The sequence below is a fragment of the Watersipora subatra genome, chromosome 1 (genome assembly GCF_963576615.1).
Source record: "Watersipora subatra chromosome 1, tzWatSuba1.1, whole genome shotgun sequence".
NCBI lineage: Eukaryota > Metazoa > Bryozoa > Gymnolaemata > Cheilostomatida > Watersiporidae > Watersipora > Watersipora subatra.
Window position 1 is genome coordinate 11180539 of NC_088708.1, and position 26914 is coordinate 11207452.

At 41.5% G+C, this 26914-nt stretch overlaps 1 protein-coding gene across 1 annotated transcript; it reads right to left on the bottom strand.

The window, feature by feature from the left end:
• Positions 1 to 50: 50 nt before the first annotated feature.
• LOC137408782 (transcription initiation factor TFIID subunit 4B-like) lies at positions 51 to 25727 on the bottom strand. Its single transcript, XM_068095368.1, has 10 exons — positions 25508 to 25727; positions 24881 to 25097; positions 11464 to 11553; positions 6521 to 6648; positions 5933 to 6022; positions 4516 to 5087; positions 4315 to 4427; positions 3544 to 3677; positions 2764 to 3166; positions 51 to 428 (listed from the first exon to the last, which is right to left on the bottom strand). Exons 1-9 carry the CDS (start codon positions 25691 to 25693, stop codon positions 2873 to 2875), a joined length of 1824 nt encoding a protein of 607 aa, XP_067951469.1. The 5' UTR covers positions 25694 to 25727; the 3' UTR covers positions 51 to 428; positions 2764 to 2872.
• Positions 25728 to 26914: the final 1187 nt, after the last annotated feature.

Genomic DNA, 26914 nt, shown 5'->3' on the forward strand with positions numbered 1-26914 from the left:
TCACATTGGATGGTGGGTGCAACTGTTTTATAAATATACTTTGAGTTTATATTAATAAATGTGAAATTATAGAATAATAATCTTTTGAATCACAGTCATTTGAGAAAAACTTTGGTAATGAACAATTGAAAAAGAGATCTCATAGCAAAATAGTGCAAAAATTTTAATACATAACCAAACAGCAAAAAGTAGAGATTCAGTCAAATAACAACTTTAATAATAAATACACAGAAAGTGAGCAGAGTGGACAAAAATACTGTTTGATATGAGATCAGTCAAAAGACTATAGCACCAACTCAATGAAAGAAGTATTAGCATTTCCAGCGGCTAAGTGACTTGTATAAAAGATCAGACTTGCAGAGGTGTTGGTCTCTTTCACAGACATACAGAAGGTCCCTCAAATTCACGATCTTCAACCGAGGCTTCAGCTAAAAACATAAGTAAAGGTGAATATATTACTGTGTAGTGAATTACATATGTACAGGTATGTAGGTAGGTCAGGAAATGAAACTGGTCCACAAGGCATTCCATGCCAACAGCAATCCCGCAAGTTATCCAGAAGTACTTGACACGCCTTACTGATGACCTCAAGGTGGTTACTTTGTAAAAGGCCTTTACCACAAAGCGAAAAGTTCAACCACATCATGTGTTGGTAAGAAGCTATTTTATGCAATAGTATGTTACCTTGTTATGTTGTTATCTTGTTATGTTACATTGTTATGTTGTTATCTTGTTATGTTACATTGTTATGCAATCACAAGATGATTATACACCAGTATTAGCCACGACTGAATATGCAATTTATGTGAATAAGGCCATCCGGCAACATTTTACAAACAGATATCAAAACAGTAGGATGTGCACTGAGTGAATACAAAAAACTGTGGTAAGCTTTTTTAGAAAGTACTAACTAGAAGGTGATGAAATATTTACATGAAATAGGCTTTTTCACAACAGACCACATTTCAGAAATAATGGCTAAAATAACGAGCTAATATTTGTGTTCAATGGCAAATTTACCAGGTGGAGACAACTCGTGACAAGGACTTGTAGTATACTCTTGCAGAGAATACTACAAGCACTGAAGGAACATGACAGATCCTGACACTGCTTGATGTTACGATGAGGCCAAGAGCAGGTGCTTCAATCACCATTTGCAATGAAAGGAAAATAGACAGAGCCGGAGAGTTTGAAAAATAAAATCCCATAATACAGTAAAACCTATAAAAACACACTCAATTGTTCACCGGACCCGCTTGACATACATATACATGTATGTATATTCTAGATGAATGCCTGGCACTGCCTAGATATTTAAAAAGTCTTTGCATAGAAAAGTTATTTTTATTCAGCATATAACAACAGTTACCATTCTAACTTTCAAACTTAATATCATGAGAAAAGTGTTTTGTGCAGTTCAAATCAATTGAGAGAAAAAATAAAACAACTTTAAAGGTGTGTAAAGTTAACAATGGAACAATGAAATAATTAATAAGGGATGGTTACGTATTGTCTGTTTTGCTACGATTACAATAAAAAATAATTTGTTAATGATACAATTAATACGGACTGAGAAAACAAAATCAAAATTACGGTATCGCATGTTGAATTAATAATAACATTCAGTGCGTACGAGTGTGTGTATAACAAAGGTTACTGTTGTAGCCATAGACCTATTAACCTATTAACTGTATAGTTAATAGGTATATAGTTAATAGGTCTATGATTGTAGCAGACACTATCCATCAAAACTTTGAAAAAAAAACGATACTGGTACCTCTCGATACTGGTACAAACATAAAAAACAGATATCAAACTATCTTTGTCAGATCATTTTTCTGACCGAACGGAGAGAGAATGTGGAAGCAACTCCTACTTGAGATAATACAATTGTCCACGTGAAAAGTATTTAGCCTTTACAGATTTAGTGGTCAAACCTTGGCAAAAACTAGAAATAGGAGTGCAACGGCACATTTGAACATTACAAATTAAAAAATTGATGGGTAATGGTAAAAAACTTTTAATAAATTTCTAAAAAAAAACAAGCGCAAAAAATAATACTAGTTAATAATCAAAAACAAATGTTTAGCGTGTACAATTGCGATAAGGATAGATAAACAGTCCAGAACTTTAAGAACGGTCTAGCCTAGTGGTTACGCACGCTTATTAGTAGACTTGCGATTTGAATGTTGCAACTTCAAATCCAATAAAAAGGTGATTTTTGTTGCTAAAACTTCATCGCTATAACTGGGCAGACTATCAAACACTGAGGTTTATATATAGATTAAAACCATCGTATGTTGAATTAAATTTTTCTATGGAAGTACACTCTAATGAATTTAATTTATATATATAATTATACAATACAATAAAAAAAATTCATCACATAAGAGATACTAAAAAAGAAACCAATGACAAAAGGAAAAATGAGGTATTTATTGCTAGTTTGTCTGAGGGACATGTAGACATGGCAATTCAAAAGATGGGTGGATAGTGCTGAGGTAGTCATAAATATACACAGAATTACTTAATAGAACTTACGTTAAATGCCACTTTTGACTAATTGAGTATATTTTTTATTGTTCTTATATTTTTCTCCAGTATTCATCTCAAGTAGAAAATCAAAATGTTTTGAAAAAATTCAAGCACTGCATGTTGAAACATACCTTGAGCTTGGAGTTTAAATTTTAATCGTAATTGTATTAAAAAATGGGTTTCCAACTTTTGTGAGTAGAGGTATGACCGTATCTAGAATCTCCTAACCTGAGAAACCATTCCATTATTAGAATTTGCTGAAGCGCTAAGTAGAGGTTCTACTTGCTCGAGCTTCCGCTTTCTTGGTCCGATAGCGTTCAGCGCTGCTCTGTTTGCGTCATTGTATTGCTGTTCTTCGTACAATTGCTGCTGCATCTACAAACGATATCTGTAAATAAATCATAATATATGGCTGCTGGCTGGTCAGCATCGCCAAATAATAACTTGCCTCCTTGGCTCTTTGCTTCAACTTTAACTGCTCCGAATCCCCAACTTTGAACCGAGTTTTCATGACTCGCAAGAGCATTTCCTTCTCTTCATTTTCATTTTTCTGTTGTTCAACCTTGGCTAGATCGCCCAGAAATTGAAGAGCTCCCTTGGGTTCAAAGGAAGGCGATAAGAAGACATCTTTCTACCAAATAAAATCTATTGAAGTACTGGTAGCCCACAACAGTTAAAGCTATTCGCTAGAACATGGACAACTCCCATATGTAAAATTTGGCCAGAAAAAATGACTGGAATCAGGCAAATCACACCTTTTTGTTATAGTAGACACAAACTGTTATATGAATATTGAGAAAACGAGCAGCAAAAACTGAAGCTAACAGTAAAAGATTCTGAGTTTAGTAAAAAAAATTATTTACACATCGGCTCTTTATTATCATTTGCTCAAGGGAAGTCAACTGAAAGCGATGCAATGAGTCAGCAAAATAAATTGGTGATTTCTTGGTTTAGTAAACCAAGAATTTACATCTACTAGCTACTAGTAGGTATAAATACAAGGTATACCTTGTAAATTTCAATCCTGTGATCTGCTGCTAGTATTGCTTCGAGCAATAGTTGTCGAAGGCGCTCCCGGCATGATGCAATTATGAGTCTCACTAAAATCTCAGATTTGGACGGCTTCAAGCCAGCAGCGGAAACTGTGTGACAGAACAAATGTGACACGATAGAAAGTATTCAATTAGATTTAGTTAAACAGTTGCAAGTTGTAGCGAGGTTTAAAGAACACCAAACTGTAAACACAGCTTGAGAACAATTGAGGTATCATTAGTAGATGCATAAAGTTGTGAGAGCCATAAATCCCATACGCTGAGTTTCTACAATCGAAACTATTAATATCGGGTTAGTTCTCAATTAATAAGCTGAGCTCTACAATATGTCCTTCACACTAAAACTGTGGGGACACTGATCATAAAGTTTTGCTTTGATCGTACATCGACAATAATTTGAACTTGGAAATTTGGAGTGTTTTTCCATGTACATCGGTATACCAAGTACATCGGTATACCGAGTAATACCGATGTAAATGTTCGGAGTTGTATTCACAAAACCAAGCTGACCTTATCAACAAGTTCTTCATAAAAGATACCTGATGGCGGGTACCCGTGCAACCAAACTGCAAGCAATTATAATTTTTCCTTCGTCTAATAATTTCCAGCAATGGATAATTTACGTTACAAAAAGCTGTGTCTCTGTCTAACTCTTGGAACTTTTCACGGAAACAAGGTCGACAAACCATCCTATGACCAAACAACACCGAAACTACTCAGAACTCACGTTTGTTATTCATATACTGTTGAGTGAGGGTCAAGTCAAACAGGTCTGGGGATTGCCTTGCTTCCATTTTAACAGTCACTATGCCTCCATTCTGCACCGCACCAACATGATTTCTATAAGAGGATAGAACATACTCGGAATCAATCACTCAGTCCCACTTGAAGAGCGCAACAAGATCATGATCGTGGTACAAGGTCATACCTTCCGTTCATAACTGGTCCGGCCAGAGATGAATAGCATGGAATGGTGTTTAAACTGCGACTGAGCAGAATCGGACACATCTCCTGAGGCTCCCGTTTTATGCATTGAGAATGGTGGGAAATCACTGGTTTAAGGCTTGATTGTTTAACAGAAACGCCTCCAGCAACTAATCTTTGTACATCTTGTTTAGCAGATGTGACATTATACACTTTACCCATTGTAGCATGTCCAACAGGCACACCTCCCGCCGTGCCTTCCAGACGGATAGATCTAACAGCTGTACCTCTAGCCACTCCTCCCAAGGTAGGAGTTCTGACATACACACCCCTAGCCAGTCCCCTCACTGGAGCAAACCTAACTCCCAGTTCTCTAGCAGCTCCCCTCACTACGGAATGTTGCAATGGAACGAGAACAGTTGCTCCACCAGCTGAAGGAAGCTTAATAGACTTAGATTCCTGAAAATGGACGCCTGTGGCATTGCATGTGCCTTTATTCACTATCACTTCTCCATTGCAGCCTACTATTGACAGCCGCCCTTCACATATCGCGCGTCTAAGCTGAGCAAGATGAGCCTGCAAAGAAAAGGACCAAAATCTCAGATTACGCATATCACCGAGACGATGGTTTTATTAAAGTGACCTTTCTAGAAGACTAAGTCTAACAAAACCTTCCGAATAGTTAGACATTGTATTGTATTCCAAGGACCATCTTTCCTGCACATTAAAAAACAATCGGTAATAGAGGTATTCTTTCAGAAATTTCTAGTTCAGGCAAATATTTCATTCGTCTTATATGATTGAAACAAATATCCGATGGCTAAGTATTTTTGCACTTGACCAGAAGCTAATGGAAAAAACGCACAGTTACACATTGTAAAAAATTTTATTATTTGTTTCATGGTAGCTAGAGTTTCATCAATCAGTATTACGGTACTTAGTGCGAAAGAATACCTACAAGTAATGCTATGTTACTTTGCCCTTAGCTACTGCTAGCAGGGTGTATTTTAATGTACTCTCATTAAGCGTCTAGTGGTATTATAATTTTACTCACCCTTGTACGAATGCTACTGCAGTGCCTAGTGCACATTAGCCTAGTATAGAGGGAAACTTGTGTAGTGTACTAACTTATCAGAGGTCGCCTTAAATCTACATACATTAACGCAAATCCATGTGCAAAAATGCAGCAGCTATATGTGTATGTTTACAGTACATTAACATACAATGCCTTTACATACCGTATATTGGCTAGTATGAGACAATCAGAGTAAAAAGGCTAAAGTCAACTGGTCAAGGAATACCTTGAGCATTTTACTATCATTATGAAAATTTCTGAGCTAATATTCTGATACACGCGATTGCTCAGGCAACAAGTTTACCAAATGTAGGCTACAGCATTATTAAAGAATATATCTACTGACATGAATGAATGAGGCGAGGTTTGGTTGTTTCATGCATTTCAGCACGTTCTCCAGCTCTTTAATGAATGCCTCTCCATCCATAAAGCCTTGCTAGAAGTAACAGAGAGTAACATGAAAGCAGAAATACGATGATCTATCCATAAACAACAGGTTAATAACACTGCAAGCCATACTCTAGTTTCCTTGGTGTTATAGCATAACAGAAAATGAAATGGTATGATGGAGGACTTTTTGAACCATTGTAAAAACATCGACAGACGTAGTCAAGAAAACACAAAAACCTGTGGAATCTTTAGGTCAGCAAAAAGAATAGAAAAAGATGTTTAAATCCAAGGAACAACAATGTACTAAGTGTTCAATTGATGTACAAACCTAGTTCAAATCTATGACAAGCCTGAACAGGTTAGATGTCAAACTTTAACTATTTGCAAAAATGATACTCCAAGTTGACAACATCTTGCCGAGTGGTCAATTAGAGAGCATCCCTCAATAGCATAGAAAGACAGACAACAGGCACTAGTGCTAGACATCTGAATAAAGATGAGTAAAGGAGCGGAGACAAAAAAAACATTCAAATGTTTTACATACGAGCAGTTTTCTGACTGCCTGCTTGACAGTACTTCGCTGAGCAGCTGTTGCTCGTTCTTCTGTTAACACTATTATTTTCTCCAGAAAACTCTTGAGCTTTTCAACATCTGTCACCGCACGGGTATTACCTGCAAATATAAATATCAGTTGTAATTGGCTGTAGACGCTACCAGCCAAAGAACATGAGGATTAATAGGCATGTAGTTCTCTTGCTTTCGATTCTAAGACATCAAAATGGTGTATTTTCATTGATAACTCATGCAGTAATGATGGAAGAATAAAGCTACCGGTATGTGGATACAAGCATGTGGATACAAGCATGTGGATACAGGCATGTGGATACAAGCATGTGGATACAAGCATGTGGATACAGGCATGTGGATACAAGCATGTGGATACAAGCATGTGGATACAAGCATGTGGATACAAGCATGTGGATACAAGCATGTGGATACAAGCATGTGGATACAAGCATGTGGATACAAGCATGTGGATACAAGCATGTGGATACAAGCATGTGGATACAAGCATGTGGATACAAGCATGTGGATACAAGCATGTGGATACAAGCATACAAATATAGGCATAAGGTCACAGGCTACAAACACAGGCATATGAATACAGGCATACATATACAAGCATACGGATACAGGCATATGAATATAGACAAATAGATATAGGCATACCGATGCAAGCATACGGATACAGGCATATGGCTACAGGCATACATATACAGGCATATGGATACAGGCATATGAACACAGGCATATGGATACAGGCATACTAATATAGGCATACGGATACAGACATACAAATACAGACATACAGATACATGCACACAGTTACATGCATACGGATACAGGCACACAGATACAAGCACACAAACACAGGCATACAAATACAGGCATACGAATACAGGCATACGGACACAAGAATGCGGATACAGGAATACAGATACATGTACAGGCAAACAGATAAAGGCATACGGATTTAAGTATACAAATACAGGCATAAAAATACAGGCATATGAATACAAACATACGAATACAGGCATACAGACAAAGGCGTACGGACACATACATGTGAATACAGGCATACAGATACACATGGTTGGCACGTTATTATCGGTGCAGTAAATACCATCGGTATTTACCGCATACAGACACAAACATACGGATTTAGTCAAAGGATGGTAAATGCCGATGGTATTTACCATCCTAGGACAAAGGTGTCAAGTGGGGAAAAGCAGGAAAAAAGTTTGATTATTTATAGTTTGGTTTCTAAACTTGAAAACTGATTTAGAGATGCTAGCTTGAGAAGTACCAAGACCAAGGTGCTTCTTAAATGGGTTTCCATACAATCAGCTTTTGCACTTACTTTTGCTTTGCAATTCTTGCAGATCACACCCATTGTTCTGGCATTCTCATTGACCATCTTTTCAAATTGTGCCTTAATGCTATCAACTGGTCTGCCTTGTACTGACATGGATATGGTATACTCAATAATCAAGCTAAACTTAATACAGTGAAAATTGAGCGGCAAATGAACACGTCTTACCAGCATTATATATAAGCTCAGTAACAGTAACTGAGTAAAGACTATTTTATTATATCTAAAATTACTTTGATTTATCGTGATGAGCAGACTAGCATTTCTAACTAGCTAAACTCAGAATTTCTAATGCTATCAGGCCCTGGGTAAATGTTATTTTTTAGAGTGAAACATATCAGCATTTTTAACCGACCCAAGACAACTATTAGATTGTCTTTAACATAACTACATACGGTATATGGAGCTGAACTGAACATAATTATGTTCACTCATTGATAAGGTCTCAGCCCAAGAGGAACTCACGGACTATGGTTCAATCTATTTGACTTTTTAATAATCCACTGAGAACTTCACTCAAAATTGTACTGAGGTAAGTATTTTCCAACAACATTTCATTTCTGGTAGCGATAACCTGTATACACAAACCAAATTGTTAGCAATCATCAAAAATAAAAACTAGTTCTCAATATAATTCCAATTTTTTTACTTTACCCCACATATTACAACTTTACCCCATTTTTTCCAGCTTTTTCACACATATTCCCAGATTTTCCAGCTGCCCTGGGCAAAAGTGTTTTTCCCATCCAAATTGTCAACACTGCAGATACAGGTATATGGATACAGGCATGTGGATACAGGCATGCAGATACTGGCATACGGATACAGGCATACAAATACAGGCATACAGATACAGGCATACAGGTATTTGGATACACCCATATGGATACCGACATTTTTGATACAGGTATATGGATACAGGCATGTGGATACAGGCATGCAGATACTGGCATACGGATACAGGCATACAAATACAGGCATACAGATACAGGCATACAGGTATTTGGATACAACCATATGGATACCGACATTTTTGATACAGGTATATGGATACAGACAAACAGATACAGGCAAACAGATACATGCATACGGATACAGGCATACGGATATAGACTTACGGATACAGGCATACGGATACAGGCATACAAATACAGGCATACAGATACAGGCATACAGGTATTTGGATACACCCATATGGATACCGACATTTTTGATACAGGTATATGGATACAGGCATGTGGATACAGGCATGCAGATACTGGCATACGGATACAGGCATACAAATACAGGCATACAGATACAGGCATACAGGTATTTGGATACACCCATATGGATACCGACATTTTTGATACAGGTATATGGATACAGGCATGTGGATACAGGCATGCAGATACTGGCATACGGATACAGGCATACAAATACAGGCATACAGATACAGGCATACAGGTATTTGGATACAACCATATGGATACCGACATTTTTGATACAGGTATATGGATACAGACAAACAGATACAGGCAAACAGATACATGCATACGAATACAGGCATACGGATATAGACTTACGGATACAGGCATACGGATACAGGCATACGGATACAGGCATACGGATACAGGCATATGGATATAGGCATACGGCTATAGGCTTATGGATACAGGCATACGGAAACAGGCATGCGCATACAGCCATGCGGATATAAGCATACGGATACAGGCATACAGATACAGGCATACGGATACAGGCATACGGATACAAGCATACGGAAACAGGCATACGGATATAGGCATGCGGATATAGGCTTACGGATACAGGCATACGGAAACAGGTATGCGGATACAGGCATACGGATACAGGCATACGGATATAGGCTTATGGATACAGGCATACGGATACAGGCATACGGATACAGGTATACGGATATAGGCATACGGATACAGGCATACGGATACAGGCATACGGATACAGGCATACGGATACAGGCATACGGGTACAGGCATGCGGATGCAGGCATACGAATACAGGCATACGGATACAAGCATACGGATATAGGCATACGGATACAGGCATACGGATATAGGCATACGGATACAGGCATACAGATATAGGCATACGGATATAGGCACATGAATACACACAGTTAACCCATAAACTCTACATGCTACAGTCAGTCATGCGTCAAGCAGTTTTATTTTCGATCAACTGGTTGGCTTGACAAACTAAAAGGTTTGAAGCAAGAGTTTCTAGTATATGATATGCGCTTGTGATTTTGCACTCTCTGACCAAACTTTCTCAGTAAACCGTCCGACTCTGTATGACAACTCGGTGTGTATGATACGTAAATGTAGTATGTGTGTGATATGTGTGTAGTACACGCGTAGTACATGCATGATATGTGTAGTATGGGTATGTGATAGGTGTTTAGCGTGTGTATAGTCTATGTGGTGCATGTGTGATATGTGTGTGGTGGATTGTGATGTGTGTATCTGTTTACATGCGTGTGACATGTGTGTATGTGGTGGTCGTGTGATGCGTCGTCTACCAATAGAAATGCCAGTTGGTCGAGCATATGCCCTAAATTGTAAATGTAAATACCATATAAACTACTGATAGTGTGTCCCTCACACTAGTTAGATCAGACGATGAATATACAACTGATAGCTAAGAAATGTTTGAAATGAAAGTTTGAATATAAAAACTAAAACTATGTAGAGAGCTTGTAACTGGCAACTACAAGCCCCTGACTGCCATGCTTTAATTAGACAAGATACTCCCAAGCGTTTACAAAAGTTAAGTACCCAAAGCAGAGGTGCCCAGATCACAGAGGTATACCAATACTTTGATTTAACACTTTGAAGGCTAACCCTGCATACATAAGCCCACTGATTCTAGGCCGTAGTAACAACTTTCAATCAACTGTGAAAACACTTGGAGTAGTACAATTCTTTTCAAACTGAATAGCATATTAAAGCTCGAAGCCTGGAATACACTATAAAAAAGTAAAAATCAAAAATAGTAAATCTTATTTTTTTCAAACTTTTCCAGAGCACAAGATATTGACCTACTTGTTGTGATGTTTGGGAGGTAACTGAAAAAACATAATGGTTGATGAACACTAACCTATTTGAGTGTATATATTTTTCATGAATAGAAAATCAAATAGGGTAAAACTATTGATGCTGAGGAGAAGCTTTCTATTTTTTACTATTTTTATCTTCATTACTGGGAATTTCGATCAGTCTGTCTTTAAAAACTAATGTTCCAATTAAAACCGTTTCTCCTTTCTTGGCCAGTTAATATGCCGTTGGTATTTCAGGAACTTCTCAAAATCTACTAATCTAATTAAATTGAAACTTTGGCATTATATTAAATCCATATACTGTGCATGGCGACTAAAATCTCATAATCTTACGTAAAATGGAAGTATAAAAAATAAAGTAAAATTATGAAACTCAGTTTTACTCGGGCGTAGAATCAGGTGGAAAAACATTTCACCAAATTATCTCATTAGGAATTAATCGGAATTAATCCAAATTAATCTCATAAGCTGTCTATACCTTTCAATAGAACAACGTTAGGGTTGATGGACGCCCCTGAAGGATGTGAATGGGTAGATCTTGGGGGAATAATCGTAACACCAGTTCTGCCTAAAATAAGCAAAAACATATACAAATATTGGCTGCCAGACCTCAAGCTAACTTGTTTGCTGGTTTCACCCATAGTAGTGTACATCGGTCTCATTTTGCATTTTTTACCACCGTCATACAAACATTTTGTAACCTCCAGAATGCTGTCTTAGTTAAGAGCAATGTAATTCGCCGGTTGGTACACCACAATTTTACAATTTAATATAGATATCTAGCAAAGTTGGCGGTAACTTAATTGTCTTTGAATTTTATCAATGCATGTTTAGTGAATGAAGAGCCATTTATTGCTTCCACAAATAAAAAGTAGCAATTCAACCCATGCATGTTCACCTCAGCAGTATCTAATCTTCCCGAGTTGTTACAACTACACGTATATGGGAGCAATTGAAGGTTTTATACTATTTTATAGCCTTGACGCGCTTCACCAATACTAAAGTAAAATGCCAAAGTTTTAACCAAATATAGACAATAAGTCGGAAAACTGAGCGCATTGCTACTCGTTTCAGACAGCATTTGTGCAACTAGTATTTTCATTCCTCTACGTGCATCACCACAGAAACTATTAAAAAATACAGCTAGCAGAATAACATTAAGCAAATTTCATGTAATATTAGTCATAAATGTATCGAGAATAACATCAGTAGTTTATGTACACAGGTAGTTTATGTACACCAGTTGATATAATTTTAGTGACACATTAAAGCGCAGCATTTCTTGACTTTCTTCATAATTTTCAGCCTTGCATTCAGGCCATACCATGATTTGGAGTTATATCATCACAAATGCTTGCATCACCCAAAGCCTGCTATACCGATGCAATCACACCAGCTCATGTGAAATTTAATGGTCAGTTGATCTCAATGTCCAACTGAAAGTTAGGATGAAATGTAACAAGAGTAAACATGAAAATCAATGAAAATAATTAAATTATGTACAACTGTTTGAACATTCACGCAAGTCTTCTAAATAAGTATGCTAGTGATTCTTTTACATCGAACAGAAGAGATCAGCGACAGATTAATTACAGTATCTATAAAACTGTTGGCTTACAAGGTGAAATGCTAGCCAGAAAACATCAAGACTGCGAACACTATCTACACTGCCTCAAGACTTCTGATGCTCGCTTGTCTCATCTTAGCACATGTGATTCCTAAATCCGGTCACCATTTTCTCACTATCACGCTTTGTGACTATTGATGCTTATAACTACAATGGGCTTATTGGGCTTGTTTGGCTACATTGGGCTTATAACTACAATCAAATATAGGTGTAAAAAATTAATCCGTTCCGGTATTTGCTATATTATGCTGAAGTGAATTGCCTTGTAGAAATAAACGTTGTGTCACTCAAAAACTTAACCAAGCAATACTTCGTGTAAATTATATCTACAAGTAGATTAATAAATCCCACATTGTCTTTGTGTGAGTGCGTGTAAATTCTATGCGTTTCATATTTTGGCTGATTTCATGTAAACTTCACATGCATATGCGTCATGCTTTCAGGTCACCAAACACATTTGGTTTTAAAACTCTGGTTCCCGAGAACCAGCCTCTTAACCACCCATCTGCTGCTATATACAAATTATTTTATGCGGTACAATTTTTTGCATGAATGGATCTCCGCAAACCTCTTAATTTCTGCCCTTCCAAATGGATAATCTATTGTGGTGGACTTTACCGTGCCACCTTCACGGTTTCCAACAAGCCGAGTAATCACGAAGACCGAGTTGTTATTTGAGCATACAATGTATATTTACATAATAAATATAGTTGTATTAATATAATAACGTCATGCATACATAAATATTACACAGTATAAGGATAAAGTGTCTCTCATATGCAGGGAGCTGCGCTGCACTGCCTGCCTCTCCATCGCGTGTGTTCTTTTATCTGCTTCGTTCTTGTTGGCTCCGCCCACTTGTGGTTTCGCTTTCCGCCGTATGCTTGGTGGCTACGTGACCCGCGTCACTCTGTCTTATCGTCGGCCCAGCCTCCGGCTGAGAGGGGGAGACCTGGCCCGGCCTTTCTCATGGCCATCATGCTGGCACCGGCTCTGCTCGCGTTGCGTTTCCCTCACACTCTCCCCCCCAGGACTGGCCATAGGGGCCATCCGACCGACGCTGGAGGGAGAGAACATTTGGGCCCAGAGCCGGTGCTGTCGAGCCTCTTTTTCCCACTGGGAGATCGTGTCCTCCAGGAACAGGGCATCTTGGCCTCGATGTTGGGCACCCCTAACGAGTCCTCGAGCCTGTATGGCCATCCGATGCCAACGGCGTCTATCCTTTTGTAACCGGTCGCAGTGGCCCCCTCGCAGTCGCCGGAGCTCCTCCTTCCCGAACCGCTCTTCCAAACAGGTTCCGAAGTCGGTCCGCTCTGGTGGGTAGGGTTGGTACCGGCGGAGAGTTCTCTTTTTCCTTATAGGGGTGGGAAGGCCGTCTGTCTGCGGGTCCAACCTTCTCTTTCCTAGGTGCGGGCCGCTTTCGTTCTGGCTTCTCTCGTCGTGGCTCCTCCCGGGGGTGGTTGTTTTCTGCCCGAATGGTCGAGGCCCTGGCCAGCCTCTTGGGTGGGGTGAGTGTGGGCCAACACTCCCGCACAAGCAGGTCTGCCGGCCATCTGCGGAGGCGCAAGAAAGACTGCCTGCGTGGTCCTTCCCCCAGGTAGATGGTGCTTTCGCATTTACCGCCTCCAGAGGTCCTCCTGTGTGACATCAGCTGGTCGCGTGACACGTGCTGACATCGGCAGGGGCACACAAAGATAGCGACGTGTTGCATGACATGCCGCCGGATCCTCTGCGTGCTTGTCTCGACCTGGCAGAGGTTACAGGTCCAAGGTGCCGAAATGGTGGCCCGTGTCTTCTCCCAAGTGGTCCCGTCTACGAAACGTCCTTACGATTGGCTTCCTGCTGGGCTTGGGAGATGCCGGCAACTGATTAGACTTGGTCTCTAAAATGTAAGAGACCCAAACCGCCTCAGCCGTGTCGGCCGCTTCAATCTCAGCCACCTCAATCTCGGCCACCCAATCCAGCCTCTCGTGTATCTCGAGTACTTCCTTGGTAGACGCTGTCGAGTCGGTCGTGGCCGAGTTACCGGTGTCACCCTGGCCATTGGAGATAGATTTGAAACCAACTATCCTCGCGGGTCGAGACTGGCCAATGACTGACAGAGTGTCAACCAGGTGTGACTCAACTCGAGCAGAGCTCGAGGAGGCAGCCTGGCCAGAGAACTCCGCCACTCGGTCGCTGGTGACACCTACCGGCCTGTCAGAGGCAGTTTGGCTTGAGAGTGCAAACTCCTCATCTTGGGCCAGCAAGTCCACCAGCCTCGCTTCCTTGTCACTTTCCATGGGTTCGGCCAGGTAAGGCTCGGTAGATAGCAAACTAGCAAGCTCACCTGTTCTAGCCATGTTGATAAGAGTATTCGTAGTAGTAGTAGTGCAGAGTTCCTGGAGACTGTCTGTGTAGCTGCAGGGTGTAAGTGTAAGTGACCTCTGTTTTACCCCCTCTCGGATCCTCTACACACCTGTTTGCTGTCTGAAGGCAGGCCCAGATTGGCTACTAATCATTGCAGCCATGCCCACTCGCCATATCTGTCCGGTGGCTCCGTAGCTTGTGCCAGCCGGGGGTTATGTCGTACGAGTTCCCTAAACTCCTCCCCATGGTGAGCTGGGGAAGGGCTTTCAGTCCGTGCTGGGTTGGTTGGCAGATCTGCTAGTTCCTCACTAATTGACTCTTCTGTGGTCAGCTCCCTTTGTTCTGAGTTACCATCAGCTATTATCCTTTGATTGGATTGGAGTAGCCGCTCTGCCTGCTTCCGAGCCAACTCTGACTGGCTTTCCTTTTCACTGCCTATTGTCTTTCGTTGTGCGAATCTTCTGCTTGCCTTCTTGCCAGCTCCAGCTGGCAGTCCCTCTCCTGCCTTTTTGCGCGAGTCCCTTTCATGTTTGGGCCGCGTCACGGCTCTAGTGTAGCTGGTGCTTGGCCTAGCTTTTCCTCACAGGCATAGTAAGGCTTGAGCCAGCCCTCATTTTGGATAGAGGACTGGCCCTGTCTCTCGATCAAATAGGTATGGTTTGCCCAAGCCTTTATGATTTTAAAAGGGGCCACGTATTTGACCTGTAATTTGGAGTTTTCTCCCCTTCACCAGTGCTTGTTCCGAAGCCACACCCCCTCTCCTGACGTGTATAGGGATGGCACTTCCTGGTCCTCCTGTCTCACCGCCTGTTGGGCCTACCTCAGTAGCTCGTGAGCCGCTTCTAACCTCTTCTGTGTTTCCTGCACGTACTGGTGGGAAGGCAGCTCTTCCAGCGGAGGCGGGCTGATTTCCAACAGGTCAGGGAGGCAAAACTCTCAGCCAAACATCAGCAGGTTTGCTGTTTCGCTCGTAACAGAGTGTGGCGTACCCCTGTAGGCCCGCATCAGCTCGGGCAGCAGTCTGTCCCACTCCTCTGTCCTTGTGTTAGCAGAAGCGCTCGTAGCGAGTCTCCCAGTTGCCGGTTGTTTCTCTCCACAATGCCGTTAGCCTGAGGGTGGTATGGTGCGCGTTTTTTCCACTCGCCATAGCAGGCACAGTTTTTTCATCAGTTGGCTCTTGAATTGTGCCCCTTGGTCCGTATGTATTGGCTCCAGCAAGCCCATGTAGCAAAATACTCGCTCGTCCAGCGCATTGGCAATTACAGGCGCCGTGGCATCCGGGAGGGCCAGTGCATCCTGCCACCGAGTGAAATGGTCTGTTAGCACCAGGATCCACTGGTTCCTTCTCGGTGTCTCCGGCATTGGTCCAACCAGGTCTACTGCCACCTTATGCCAGGGGCGACCTGCGTAAAACCTCTGCCGGCTACCTGCTCCCTTGTTGCCACTGTGCTTAGCCGCCTGGCAGATCTCACAGCACCTGACCATTCTTCTCACCATGGCCGTCGTACCTGGCCAATACTAGGTCAGTCGGTTGTGTCTTTCCACCGGGTTGCAGAGATACCAACAGGTTCGGCTAGCTGCTTCTCCTGTCTCTCTGGGTTCCTCGGTTTTCGAGCTCCTCGGTGTCTGGGGGCAACGGGGTCCGTCTCTTTTTCTTTGTGGACAGGAGTTGGGTCCAATCCTCCCAAAGACTCGTAGTAGTTCCGAAGATCCGGAGATCCGAAGTCCGGGTTGGTCTGGCCATGAGGGTGGCACAGCACGACCCTGCCTGTCCTGTCTTCGCTGTCCTGGAGTCGGTCCCTCTTCCTGTCGGCTTCTAGGGGTCGTGTCTCGCCCGCTGGTATTTGCCGGGTGGTGGAGACTTCGGAGCCTTAGTGCAGGCAGTAGTTGGCCCTACTGCTGCGGCCCCTTACCGTTTCCCGGAACAGCGGGTCTACCCCTAGGGCACAACCCTTTCGGATGTGCCCTATCTTCCCACACCCTCAACATTGCAGGGGTCGCTTTGTGGGAACATCTTCACGGGGTGTGTGTTCCTCCGTAATCTTCTGTACTTGCTGGGTGAGGAGTTGGACCAATTCAGTGAGTTGGTCCAGCGTGGCATCCTGGACCACCGCGGCTTGGTCTTCCCGAGCTCCTCAATGCTTCGCACCTCTGGCTGGTTCCTCCTGTCTGGCCGGATCTGCAAAAATTCCGTGCCGACTTGCACAGCATCTGTTAAGGTCACCATAGACACAGCCAGCAAATGCCACTGCAGATTGGTGTCATTAAACGAGTTGCAAAATAATTCTTTTGCCATATCGGCCTGGTAAGGTACCGGCAAGTCCCCGTAGGTCACCTTAACTAGGCGTTCTACTTAACAGGCGTGCTCCTGTAGCGAGGCGGTCGCCGTCTTCCAAAGGCTGTTTAGCCGAGTCCTTGCTTGTCAAGGGTAGAGACCGAACCGAGCCCAAAGCATCTCAAAGATGGCTCCCACCTCGCCTGCCTTTCCGCAGTTCTCGGCATCCTCTCGGAATGCCTCTCTCAGATGCAACAGGCGGGCTCCATTCGTCCGTCGGTTGGCCTCCGCCACCTCTCGGAACCGGCGGATGAAATACTCCATGTCGCCGGTCCCGTTGTACTGAGGGGTCTTGAACTGTGGCCCGGGGGCCTCAGTTCGTGGGGCCATTGCTAGGCACTCCGGTACTTCGGCCAATCGGTCAGTGCCACGCTCTGCGCTCTCCTTTGCATCTTGTTCGAGAGTATGCCTGTTTACTGGGGGTCGACTGCGTGCCTCAGCACGGTCTGCCAATAGCAGGGAATAACGTCTCGGTAATTTCTTATTCTGAGGCCTTCACCAATCTGGTGTGTCCGAGCGATGCTGCAGCAAAGTCGGCAGCCGGATCCGGTGTGCTTTTTCCGTCCGAGTGCTAGCTAACCCCGATGTGCTCAATCGACGCTTATAAGCAAGGTCAGCAGCCGAGATCAGGTTTGCTCCTCGTAGTGCTTACTCGGTTGTTGTGGATTCGGGCTCGGGCTAAGTATCCCACTGCTGCTGCCAGTGTGGTGGATTTTACCGTGCCACTTTCTCGGTTTCCCACAAGCGGAGTAATCACGAAGACCGAGTTGTTATCTGAGCATACAATGTATATTTACATAATAAATATAGTTGTATTAATATAACAACGTCATGCATACATAAATATTACACAGCATAAGGATAAAGTGTCTCTCGTATGCAGGGAGCTGCGCTGCCTGCCTCTCCATCGCGTCTGTTCTTTTATCTGCTTCGTTCTTGTTGGCTCCGCCCACTTGTGGTTTCGCTTTCCGCCGTATGTTTGGTGGCTACGTGACCCGCGTCACTCTACCTTATCGCCGGCCCAGCCTCCGGGCGAGAGGGGGAGGCCTGGCCCGGCCTGTCACTTGGTCGTCACGCTGGCACCGGCTCTGCTCGCGACGCGTTTCCCTCACACTATTAGATTCAAAAGCTACATAGTTTTGCACAGCTCTTCTACTTATACATGGAGATTTCCCACATTGAGATTGTTAAAAACAATTCCATTTTGTTTAAAGTGCTGAGCAAATTTTATTAAGTTAAATATAGAAGTATAATACATTATCTTATTACTTGCACCTTCAGATTTAACTCAATTTTGCATTTTCGAAGTGTCTAGAAACTTTAATTGGTGTTTTTCTTTTTCTGATGTTGATTTCCCAATAGTTCATCTTGATTGTGCAGCTACTGCAAGTTGTTCATAAACATTCTGCAAATACTTGTGTTGCAGGAGCACATATGACTTGCAGAATTGTCAGGTCGAGTTGAAAGATTGCAAATTGATTGTAGGTGGAGGTCGGAGTTTGAGGTTTCTATTCCCTGGTGATCATACTGGTTGAATCACGCTTTTGTCTACGGCGCATGCACTGATTTCAATGTACGCAGCGATTTTAAGCATAGGGTCTATGGATCGCGTTCATAATTCTCGCAATGCTAAGAATAGCCTGGCGAGCCTGCTGGCATCTGCTCAGTGTGGCAAAGTGGCTCTCCCTCCACTTCAAGAACCGCGGAAACCTTCATGTGGGCTACTCAGGGTTGGCATTTTTCCCGGAAAAAACTGTTTTTCCCAGGGCAGCGGGAAAAACTGGTAAAAACCGGGAACAACTGGTAAAAACCGGGAATGACTTGTAAAAACTGGGAACAACTGGTAAAAACCGGGAACAACTGGTAAAAACCGGGAACACCTGGGAAATATTATAACGCCAGAATTTTTTAACCAAATACTTTACTAAACAAAGAAATTTAATAAAAACGGAGAATTAGACTAAACAATTGGTTGTGTGACTCTATATTTGTAACAATCAATAGCAATGGGAATAAAATAGTGTTTAAAAGTGGGAGAAATTAGAAAAAACCAACACCCAAGATACGGGCCAACGTTAAATAATGATGAGTCTTTACAATCCAATAATAGAACTGTTTTGAGGTGTATTGTTTAGCCCTTTTTCCTTAGTGCAGACCAAGCTGCGCAGCAGAGTTGAAGTGGAGAAAGCGTTCCAACTGGTAGCTTGATACCGAAACATAAAAACAATTTATTTACGGTATGATTCGTCCGAATACGAGGATTAACTTTTTTTAGGCAATCAATTCTCAATACTCTAATCCGTTGGTTCAGTTCACCGATCTCTACTACTTGGCATTATCTTCATGTGTTGTCGTTTTTCAATTATTTTCTAATCGTTATATTATGCTTACTATCATGTTTCACACATTTCAATTTTGCTTTTTATTCACTATTAATATTTAATATATGTAAATAAACGAATGCTATCTTGGAATCTGGTTTTTTTATTCAATATTTAGTAAATAAACCAATTATAAAGGTAATGCGCTTCTTATCCTGTGTACTGTTAAAGCGTCATAAAGAAGCTCTATGACAGGTAATGGTATGAGTGTATTGTTATTCTTTGCTTAAGCATTAGTCAACTTGTCAAGAAAGGTTTTTTAGTTTTTCCCACTTTTTCAAACTTTTGGACATAAATGAGTTTTTCTCGGGGCGGTAAAAACCGTTATAAACCGGCGGTAATAACCACCATAGGAAATACTATGCCAACCCTAGGGCTACTTACTAGTTCAAACACGATATATATACTTTTACAGATTATATGGCAGTACAAATGCCAATTTTAGATGATCAATTTTGAAGCAAACCAGATAGTTAAAAACAGGTGGACGCCTACTTTTATGATTTAGGAGCAGGTGTACCATCTAATATGCTCACTGTTACCCAGACCTTTGTAATAGCCTTCTTTGATTCAAATTTAATTCATCACAGACTATAACATGCAAGCCGATGTACGTCTCAGAAAAACTCTTATAGAAAGACAGATTCTCTGGTTTTAAGGCAAACGCTGAGCAAATATGTGATGTCACATGTTCAGGCCATGCTACACCAGGCTAGTAGCTACATTCGCGGTATGAAAAATTCAATAAAATGAACTTTTACCGAACTACTTCATCATCGTAGACACTGGCAGAAAGTCTGTAAGAGGGCATGAACGCGGCTAGAACGAACCTGTGTTAAATGAAGTTGCAGCAGTTATTCATGAGGACCACTAAGACGTCGCCATTAATGGCAGAGGTAGCACACTCAGAATTTCTAAAACCTACAGATTTTATGGCACTTTCCAGTATTCTCTTCTTTTTCTTTTCGGTGAAAATGGTTACCACTTCAAAATTTAGTTTTGCTGGCATTTGAGCTAGGAATGTGGTGGTGTTAAAACAGTCAACTGCAAAGTTTTCTACTGCTACTATTTTATGGTTAGAAATGGACTGGTTAATCACATACACCAGTTTAGCTTATTATTCCAGCAGTATACTGTTGATGTCTGCAAATATGAGTCAGGGATATTAAGATTCATGTAGGTAAATCAAACTAAACTATAGTCAGATTCCTATATCCAGTGGTGACAGTTCAAGGGGTGATGGTGACACGCATGACATTGAAAAACTCCGCATCCTCTGTTTAACTGGCATAGGAAGTCCATGATACATGCATGAAATAACCCAGAATCCTATAATATATGTGTGCCATTGCAGCCAGCTCGACCTGTTCATTACTTAATGTACAACCTCCAGTGGCTTGATCTCCCAAGAATTTTGCCTCAGTCAAACTGAAAGTGAATGACCTGAAATTCTAGCAGGGGTTTCCAGACTATAACTGTCTAAACTTATGGATTTGTCTAAATTATGTCTAAACTTATGTCGAGGGTCAAGCGTTCAAGCCTGTCAAAAGCAACACGTGTCCTGTTACATGGCAAAAGAAGAGGACTGCGGCACGATCATATCCTTACTTGGCTGGCTACAAGGATTCGTTCAACAGATATTGATAAGATCAACCTGGCAGAGATTTCTAACCAGCCAGATGACCCTAAACCTTTCAAAACAATGAAGTTCTCTACAATTCGTGAGAATGCACTGAAGCTGGCTTAAATTACTGCCCTTGCTGTATGGATGGTAAATCAAGTGAATGAAATACACATGCAAGTACGTTAACAAAAGTTCATCAGCAGCTGGGTTTGTTCTACAGAGAGAAAATGACCTAATGTAATTTTGGACTACTTAGCTTGCCAGTTCCTCAGCAGCTGTGAGGCTGTTTGGAGAATTTTGTTGCCCTACACATCAGCGTCATCTATCCTGCGATTGGTCAATATACCACCCAATGGGCAATGAATTTACTTCACCAAAGATACAGTAATTCGTGTCAATGATAATTCATCAGAAATAACTTTGTATGTTTTTTTAAACTCTCAGGTGTTCTCACATTTTGTACAGTCGAGTAAAAAATGAGTTCCAAAAACGAGTCGCAAATTCAGTGATGGGTATCCAGGAGTAAAACGCAATTCCTGCTTAGGAAGGGTTTACACTGTTCCCGCAAGCCAGCATGAGTGCTTTTTTCCTTTGCTGGCTATTTTAAGAGATAGTCTGTCCAATGAGCTTTAAAAACATTTGTACAGTTAATGGTGTACTGCATGCAACCTTCAAGGAGGCCTGCCACCACAGAAGTCTCTTGGAGAAAAACGCCTAGTGGGAAGCTTTGCTAACAAAAGCCCCTTTTCTGAAAACATCTCACGCATTGCGACAGCTAGTTGCTTTCATGCTCAATTTATGCCGAATGGCTGATCCCCCTGCTCTGTTGCAGAATACATTCTGTGATGAATCGGCAGAGGATTTCTTGAAGATGGCTCAACAACAATGTCTTACTGAAGAAATTCCTCATTCTGATATCATTTACAAGGCATTGGTCAACATTGAAGATGCCATAATGGACATTGGACATAGAGAGTGACAGCTTACTGATCTGGCCTTCCAGTGGTCATTCAGCTGGAATAACTCCTACACCTGACTGAGCAAAGGGCTGCGTTTTAAGCAGTTGTCAACACTGTGGATAAGAGACATTAATATTTATTAGCAAATCTATTCTGGCTCGAGAGTTGCAGACGAGTCGCAATAATGGTAAGCCTTAGCTGTCGCTTTCTCAGGTATTGCCACCAAATTACTGCCAAGAAGGATAACTGCTTACTCAACATTTAAACTGTCTCGTGATATGTCAAAGGCTCACATGCTATATAACATAACCACAAATTTTAATAAAGGCAGTGTACGTCAGCTTTGCAATTGGATTGTTTGGAATGTAGCCCTTGATACGTCACTGAAGGACATCAGAGACTGCTCTGCTTCAATGGGTGAAGTGACACTTTTTGATTTTAGCAGACACTGCCAATTATTCCAACGGGTATACGAGCTAAGGCTGTCAGAACATGTCTTAATCGTCCACCTTTTAGTGTCACATAAAACATTTAAGACTCGGTGCCAATTTGCGAACACAAATCACGGGTGAAAAGGACGTTTCTGTTTTTGCGTAGGAATTTATTTTTTATTGGAGATTTTAAAATGCAGTCCGACCTTAAAGGCTACGTGTCCTTCCTGTCAGTTGCCGCAGCTGTAAATTCTGAAGAACTTACGGAAGCTGTTTTCGGAGATCTACAATAAAATCACGCCAACCCATAACCTGTCCCAAAAAGCTACTCTAGCTCCTGAAAACAGTATTGTGTCTGCTCTGAATGAGCAACTTCTGAACATCTACCTGATAAGGTGCACGTTTACAAGTCTATTGACAAAACCCCTCAAATAAGCGAGCTAACAGACTACCCCGTTAAAGTACTTAACCCGATAGAACCCTCGGGACTGGCTCCACACGTTATCAATCTAAAGGTGGGCGCTCTCACAATGCTGATCAGAAATTTGGTTCTTCATAAACAGTGCAATGTTCTTCACAAACACAACTGGTTGTTAAATCATTATTTCTACATCCACTTGAGGCCGCAATTCTGACAGGATGTGGTAACAGTGAAGACATTCACACTCTCAGAATGAACTTTTACTCCCATTATCTTTCGATACACCTAGTTTCGAGCAAGGCACGTTTTCGCAATGTCGATCAACAAATCTCAAGGACAGACCCTAGCAGTGGCAGGAATTCATTTAAGTGAACAATGTTTCACTCACAGCAAGCTTTATGTTAGCTGCTCACACATTGGTAGCCAAACAAAATGTATTCACAAACTTATAAAAGAACCACAAAAAATGTTGATCATGAAAAAGTACGTAAGTTTATGAAATAACTTCCAAATAACTGTACATACTGGTGGTTGGGGAGAGGGGTTGGTGTGCACCAAATAACTGTACATACTGGTGGTTGGGGGAGAGGGGTTGGTGTGCTAATGGCTGATATGTGCAACCTGATCACCTCTACCAGCCAAACTCTCAGCTCATGCATTCACATCGCATCAATGATCTCGCTGAAGTTAGTTGGGTGTGAACAATGAAACTATGATAAAAACTAATACACTATTTTCCTAACGGACTACTTTTGATCTTGGATGTGTCTCTTGGGGAGAAATAAGGGATGAGCTGTAAGAGCAGACTGTCAGACCTCCATGCGCAACCTGTGAGGCTCACTCCATGCGCAACCTGTGAGGCTCACTCCATGCGCAACCTGTGAGGCTCACTCCATGCACAACCTGTGAGGCTCACTCCATGCGCAACCTGCGAGGCTCACTCCATGCGCAACCTGCGCGGCTCACTCTATGCACAACCTATGAGGCTCACTCCATGCGCAACCTATGAGGCTCACTCCATGCGCAACCTATGAGGCTCACTCCATGCGCAACCTATGAGGCTCACTCCATGCACAACCTATGAGGCTCACTCCATGCGCAACCTGTGAGGCTCACTCCATGCGCAACCTGTGAGGCTCACTCCATGCGCAACCTGTGAGGCTCACTCCATGCGCAACCTGCGAGGCTCACTCTATGCACAACCTATGAGGCTCACTCCATGCGCAACCTATGAGGCTCACTCCATGCGCAACCTATGAGGCTCACTCCATGCGCAACCTATGAGGCTCACTCCATGCGCAACCTATGAGGCTCACTCCATGCGCAACCTGAGGCTCACTCCAAGCACATGCACAACCAATGAGGCTCACTCCAAGCATATGCGCAACCAATGAGGCTCACTCCAAACAATGCAAAACTTAATTGGTAACCTTAGAACTTCGATTTTTTATATAAACGTTCAATTCCAATTCTATCTAATTAGAAATTCAAAAAACGCATGAAGGGCGACTGCTCTCAATGTTTCAACGCATTCATCGTTTGCTGTCATGAAAGCAGTGCACCAATTGGCACTGAAAATCTACGTGTTTCCGGCTGTCTTGAAAGTGAAAAAAATTCCGGTCAATGCTTGGTTTACTGCTAATAAAGCAGATACATTAAATAAAAATATGTATAGAATAAGAATACATTACTTGTACATTAAAACCTTTATGTAGAGGCGACCATATGTTGAGGTTTGATTGTGTATCACTTCTTTAAATTTATTTACCTTGGCTACCAGAAGATGTTGATAGCGTATTAGCTGGAGTAGTCGAAATTCCTTTGACCGTAGATGCTATCGTGGTGCCTGCACTTAATGCTATCAAACGTGTTGTGGGCTGAGATGTGTTCGTTTTCAATGACTGTTGTAACTGATGAGTGATGAACACCTTCCCATCCGAGCCTATTCTGAGAATGCCCTTCGGAATTGAGATCGGAGTATTTGTCTATATAATAGTCATTAATGAGCAAATTATAAATAATAAAAATATATTTGAGAAAATATGGTTTGTTACTCCCTGATACATACAGCAGTTTAACAATGATTCATAATAAACTAGCTACTAACCTAACAAGCCTCTGCTGCTTCAAAGTAAAACCACTCAATAAAAACTATTGCTTTGCATATATCGGGGATTGGTCAGGTCTTCTGGTATGCTCTGCTTCAATACTTTTGTTACTCAAATTTAAGAATACCAACTGTTAAATGCAACACTCATTACTTTGAAACTTCATTAAAGTCATAAATAGCCAGTAACAACCAAGCAAAACCTTTCTTCATATCAATGGAGTCGAGCCAGTCACAACTCTACAATCAGACCTTTAAAAGAAATTGAACATATATGCAGCTATTTACCGGCAAACGGTTATTGAGGTTGTGAACAGAAGAGTTCAGTGGTGATCCAGTTGATGCCGAGGTAGTTCTGACAGTGCTGGCAAGTGTGTTTGCCAAATTTGGCAACTGCTGTACGACAGCCAATTCTGAGAGAGCGGGTTTAGCCTCAGTCTTTATTATCACATCACCAACCACATGATTTGCCATTGCATTATCACTTCTCTACTTTTGAATTTTCAGAGGTCCCTGCAAAATGCACATTAACATCATTTTAACCATTCTTCAATGCCACATTTGTGCAAAAAAGTCATTTTCACTTAGTCAATGGCTATCATTTCTCCCATCATTCTCGACCTTCATTCTAAAGTTTTTTGTATCATAGTAAAATTTCATTACTTTGTTGGTGAATATTTAGTGTCTGGGTGTGATGGTGTGTGTTGAAATGATAAAATCTCTAGTGACTTGCTGGAAAACGCACACAAAGTTAATACATACTACCAAATTTATCTGCTCACAACTGTGCAAAATTGCTGTCTTATCATGACAGTAATTTTGCAGACAATGGCCAATAGTCCGACAATGGCCAGGTATTGAGAACAACATTGACAGTGCCTTAGAGAGTAAGCTAGTTACTGCGCGTCTAAATAAGCATTACATTAGACATCATAATGAATAAATTCACATAAAAATTTCTAATAACAATTGAATATATATGTATAGGCCTAACAAAAAGACAAGCAGGTGAAATATTAGTCACTTTAAAATCTTTTGCAAGAAACAATTAAGGTTTGCTTAGTTTAAGTCATTCCAGTTCAAATGCCTCAGTTGTTGTTCACTTAGATATATACATATACTAATATTTCACCCAGGTGATCGCAGTTAATTTGTTACAATAAATCCATATTTTTAGTTGAATATATATTAATATTATATATTAATCGCTATCATATATACCGTAACACCTCTATTTGACCGCCACCTCTATTTGACCGCCACCTCTATTTGACCGTCACCTCTATTTGACCGCCACCTCTATTTGACCACCACCTTTATTTGCCCGCCACCTCTATTTGACCGCCACTATGGGAGATGGGTAGAAAAATGGAGCGCCACCCTTTAATTGAACGCAACCTCCATTTGACTGCCACTTTGACATTCTTTGACGTTTACAAACTCATATTACAAATGATTGGTAAAAAAGTGTCCACAAAATCTTATTAATAATAAATTATTTACATCATTTACATTTATTTAAGGTATTGCACAACCAAAATATTTTTCATTTCATTGAACGCAACAATCAGACCACAGCTGGCCAAGCAAATGGTGCCAATATTTTTGTTTCGAAAATATTAATTTTTGTTTCTGCATGTATTATAAGTATGGTTTGTTTATGTACCTTGTTCATGAATATATATTTGTAGCATT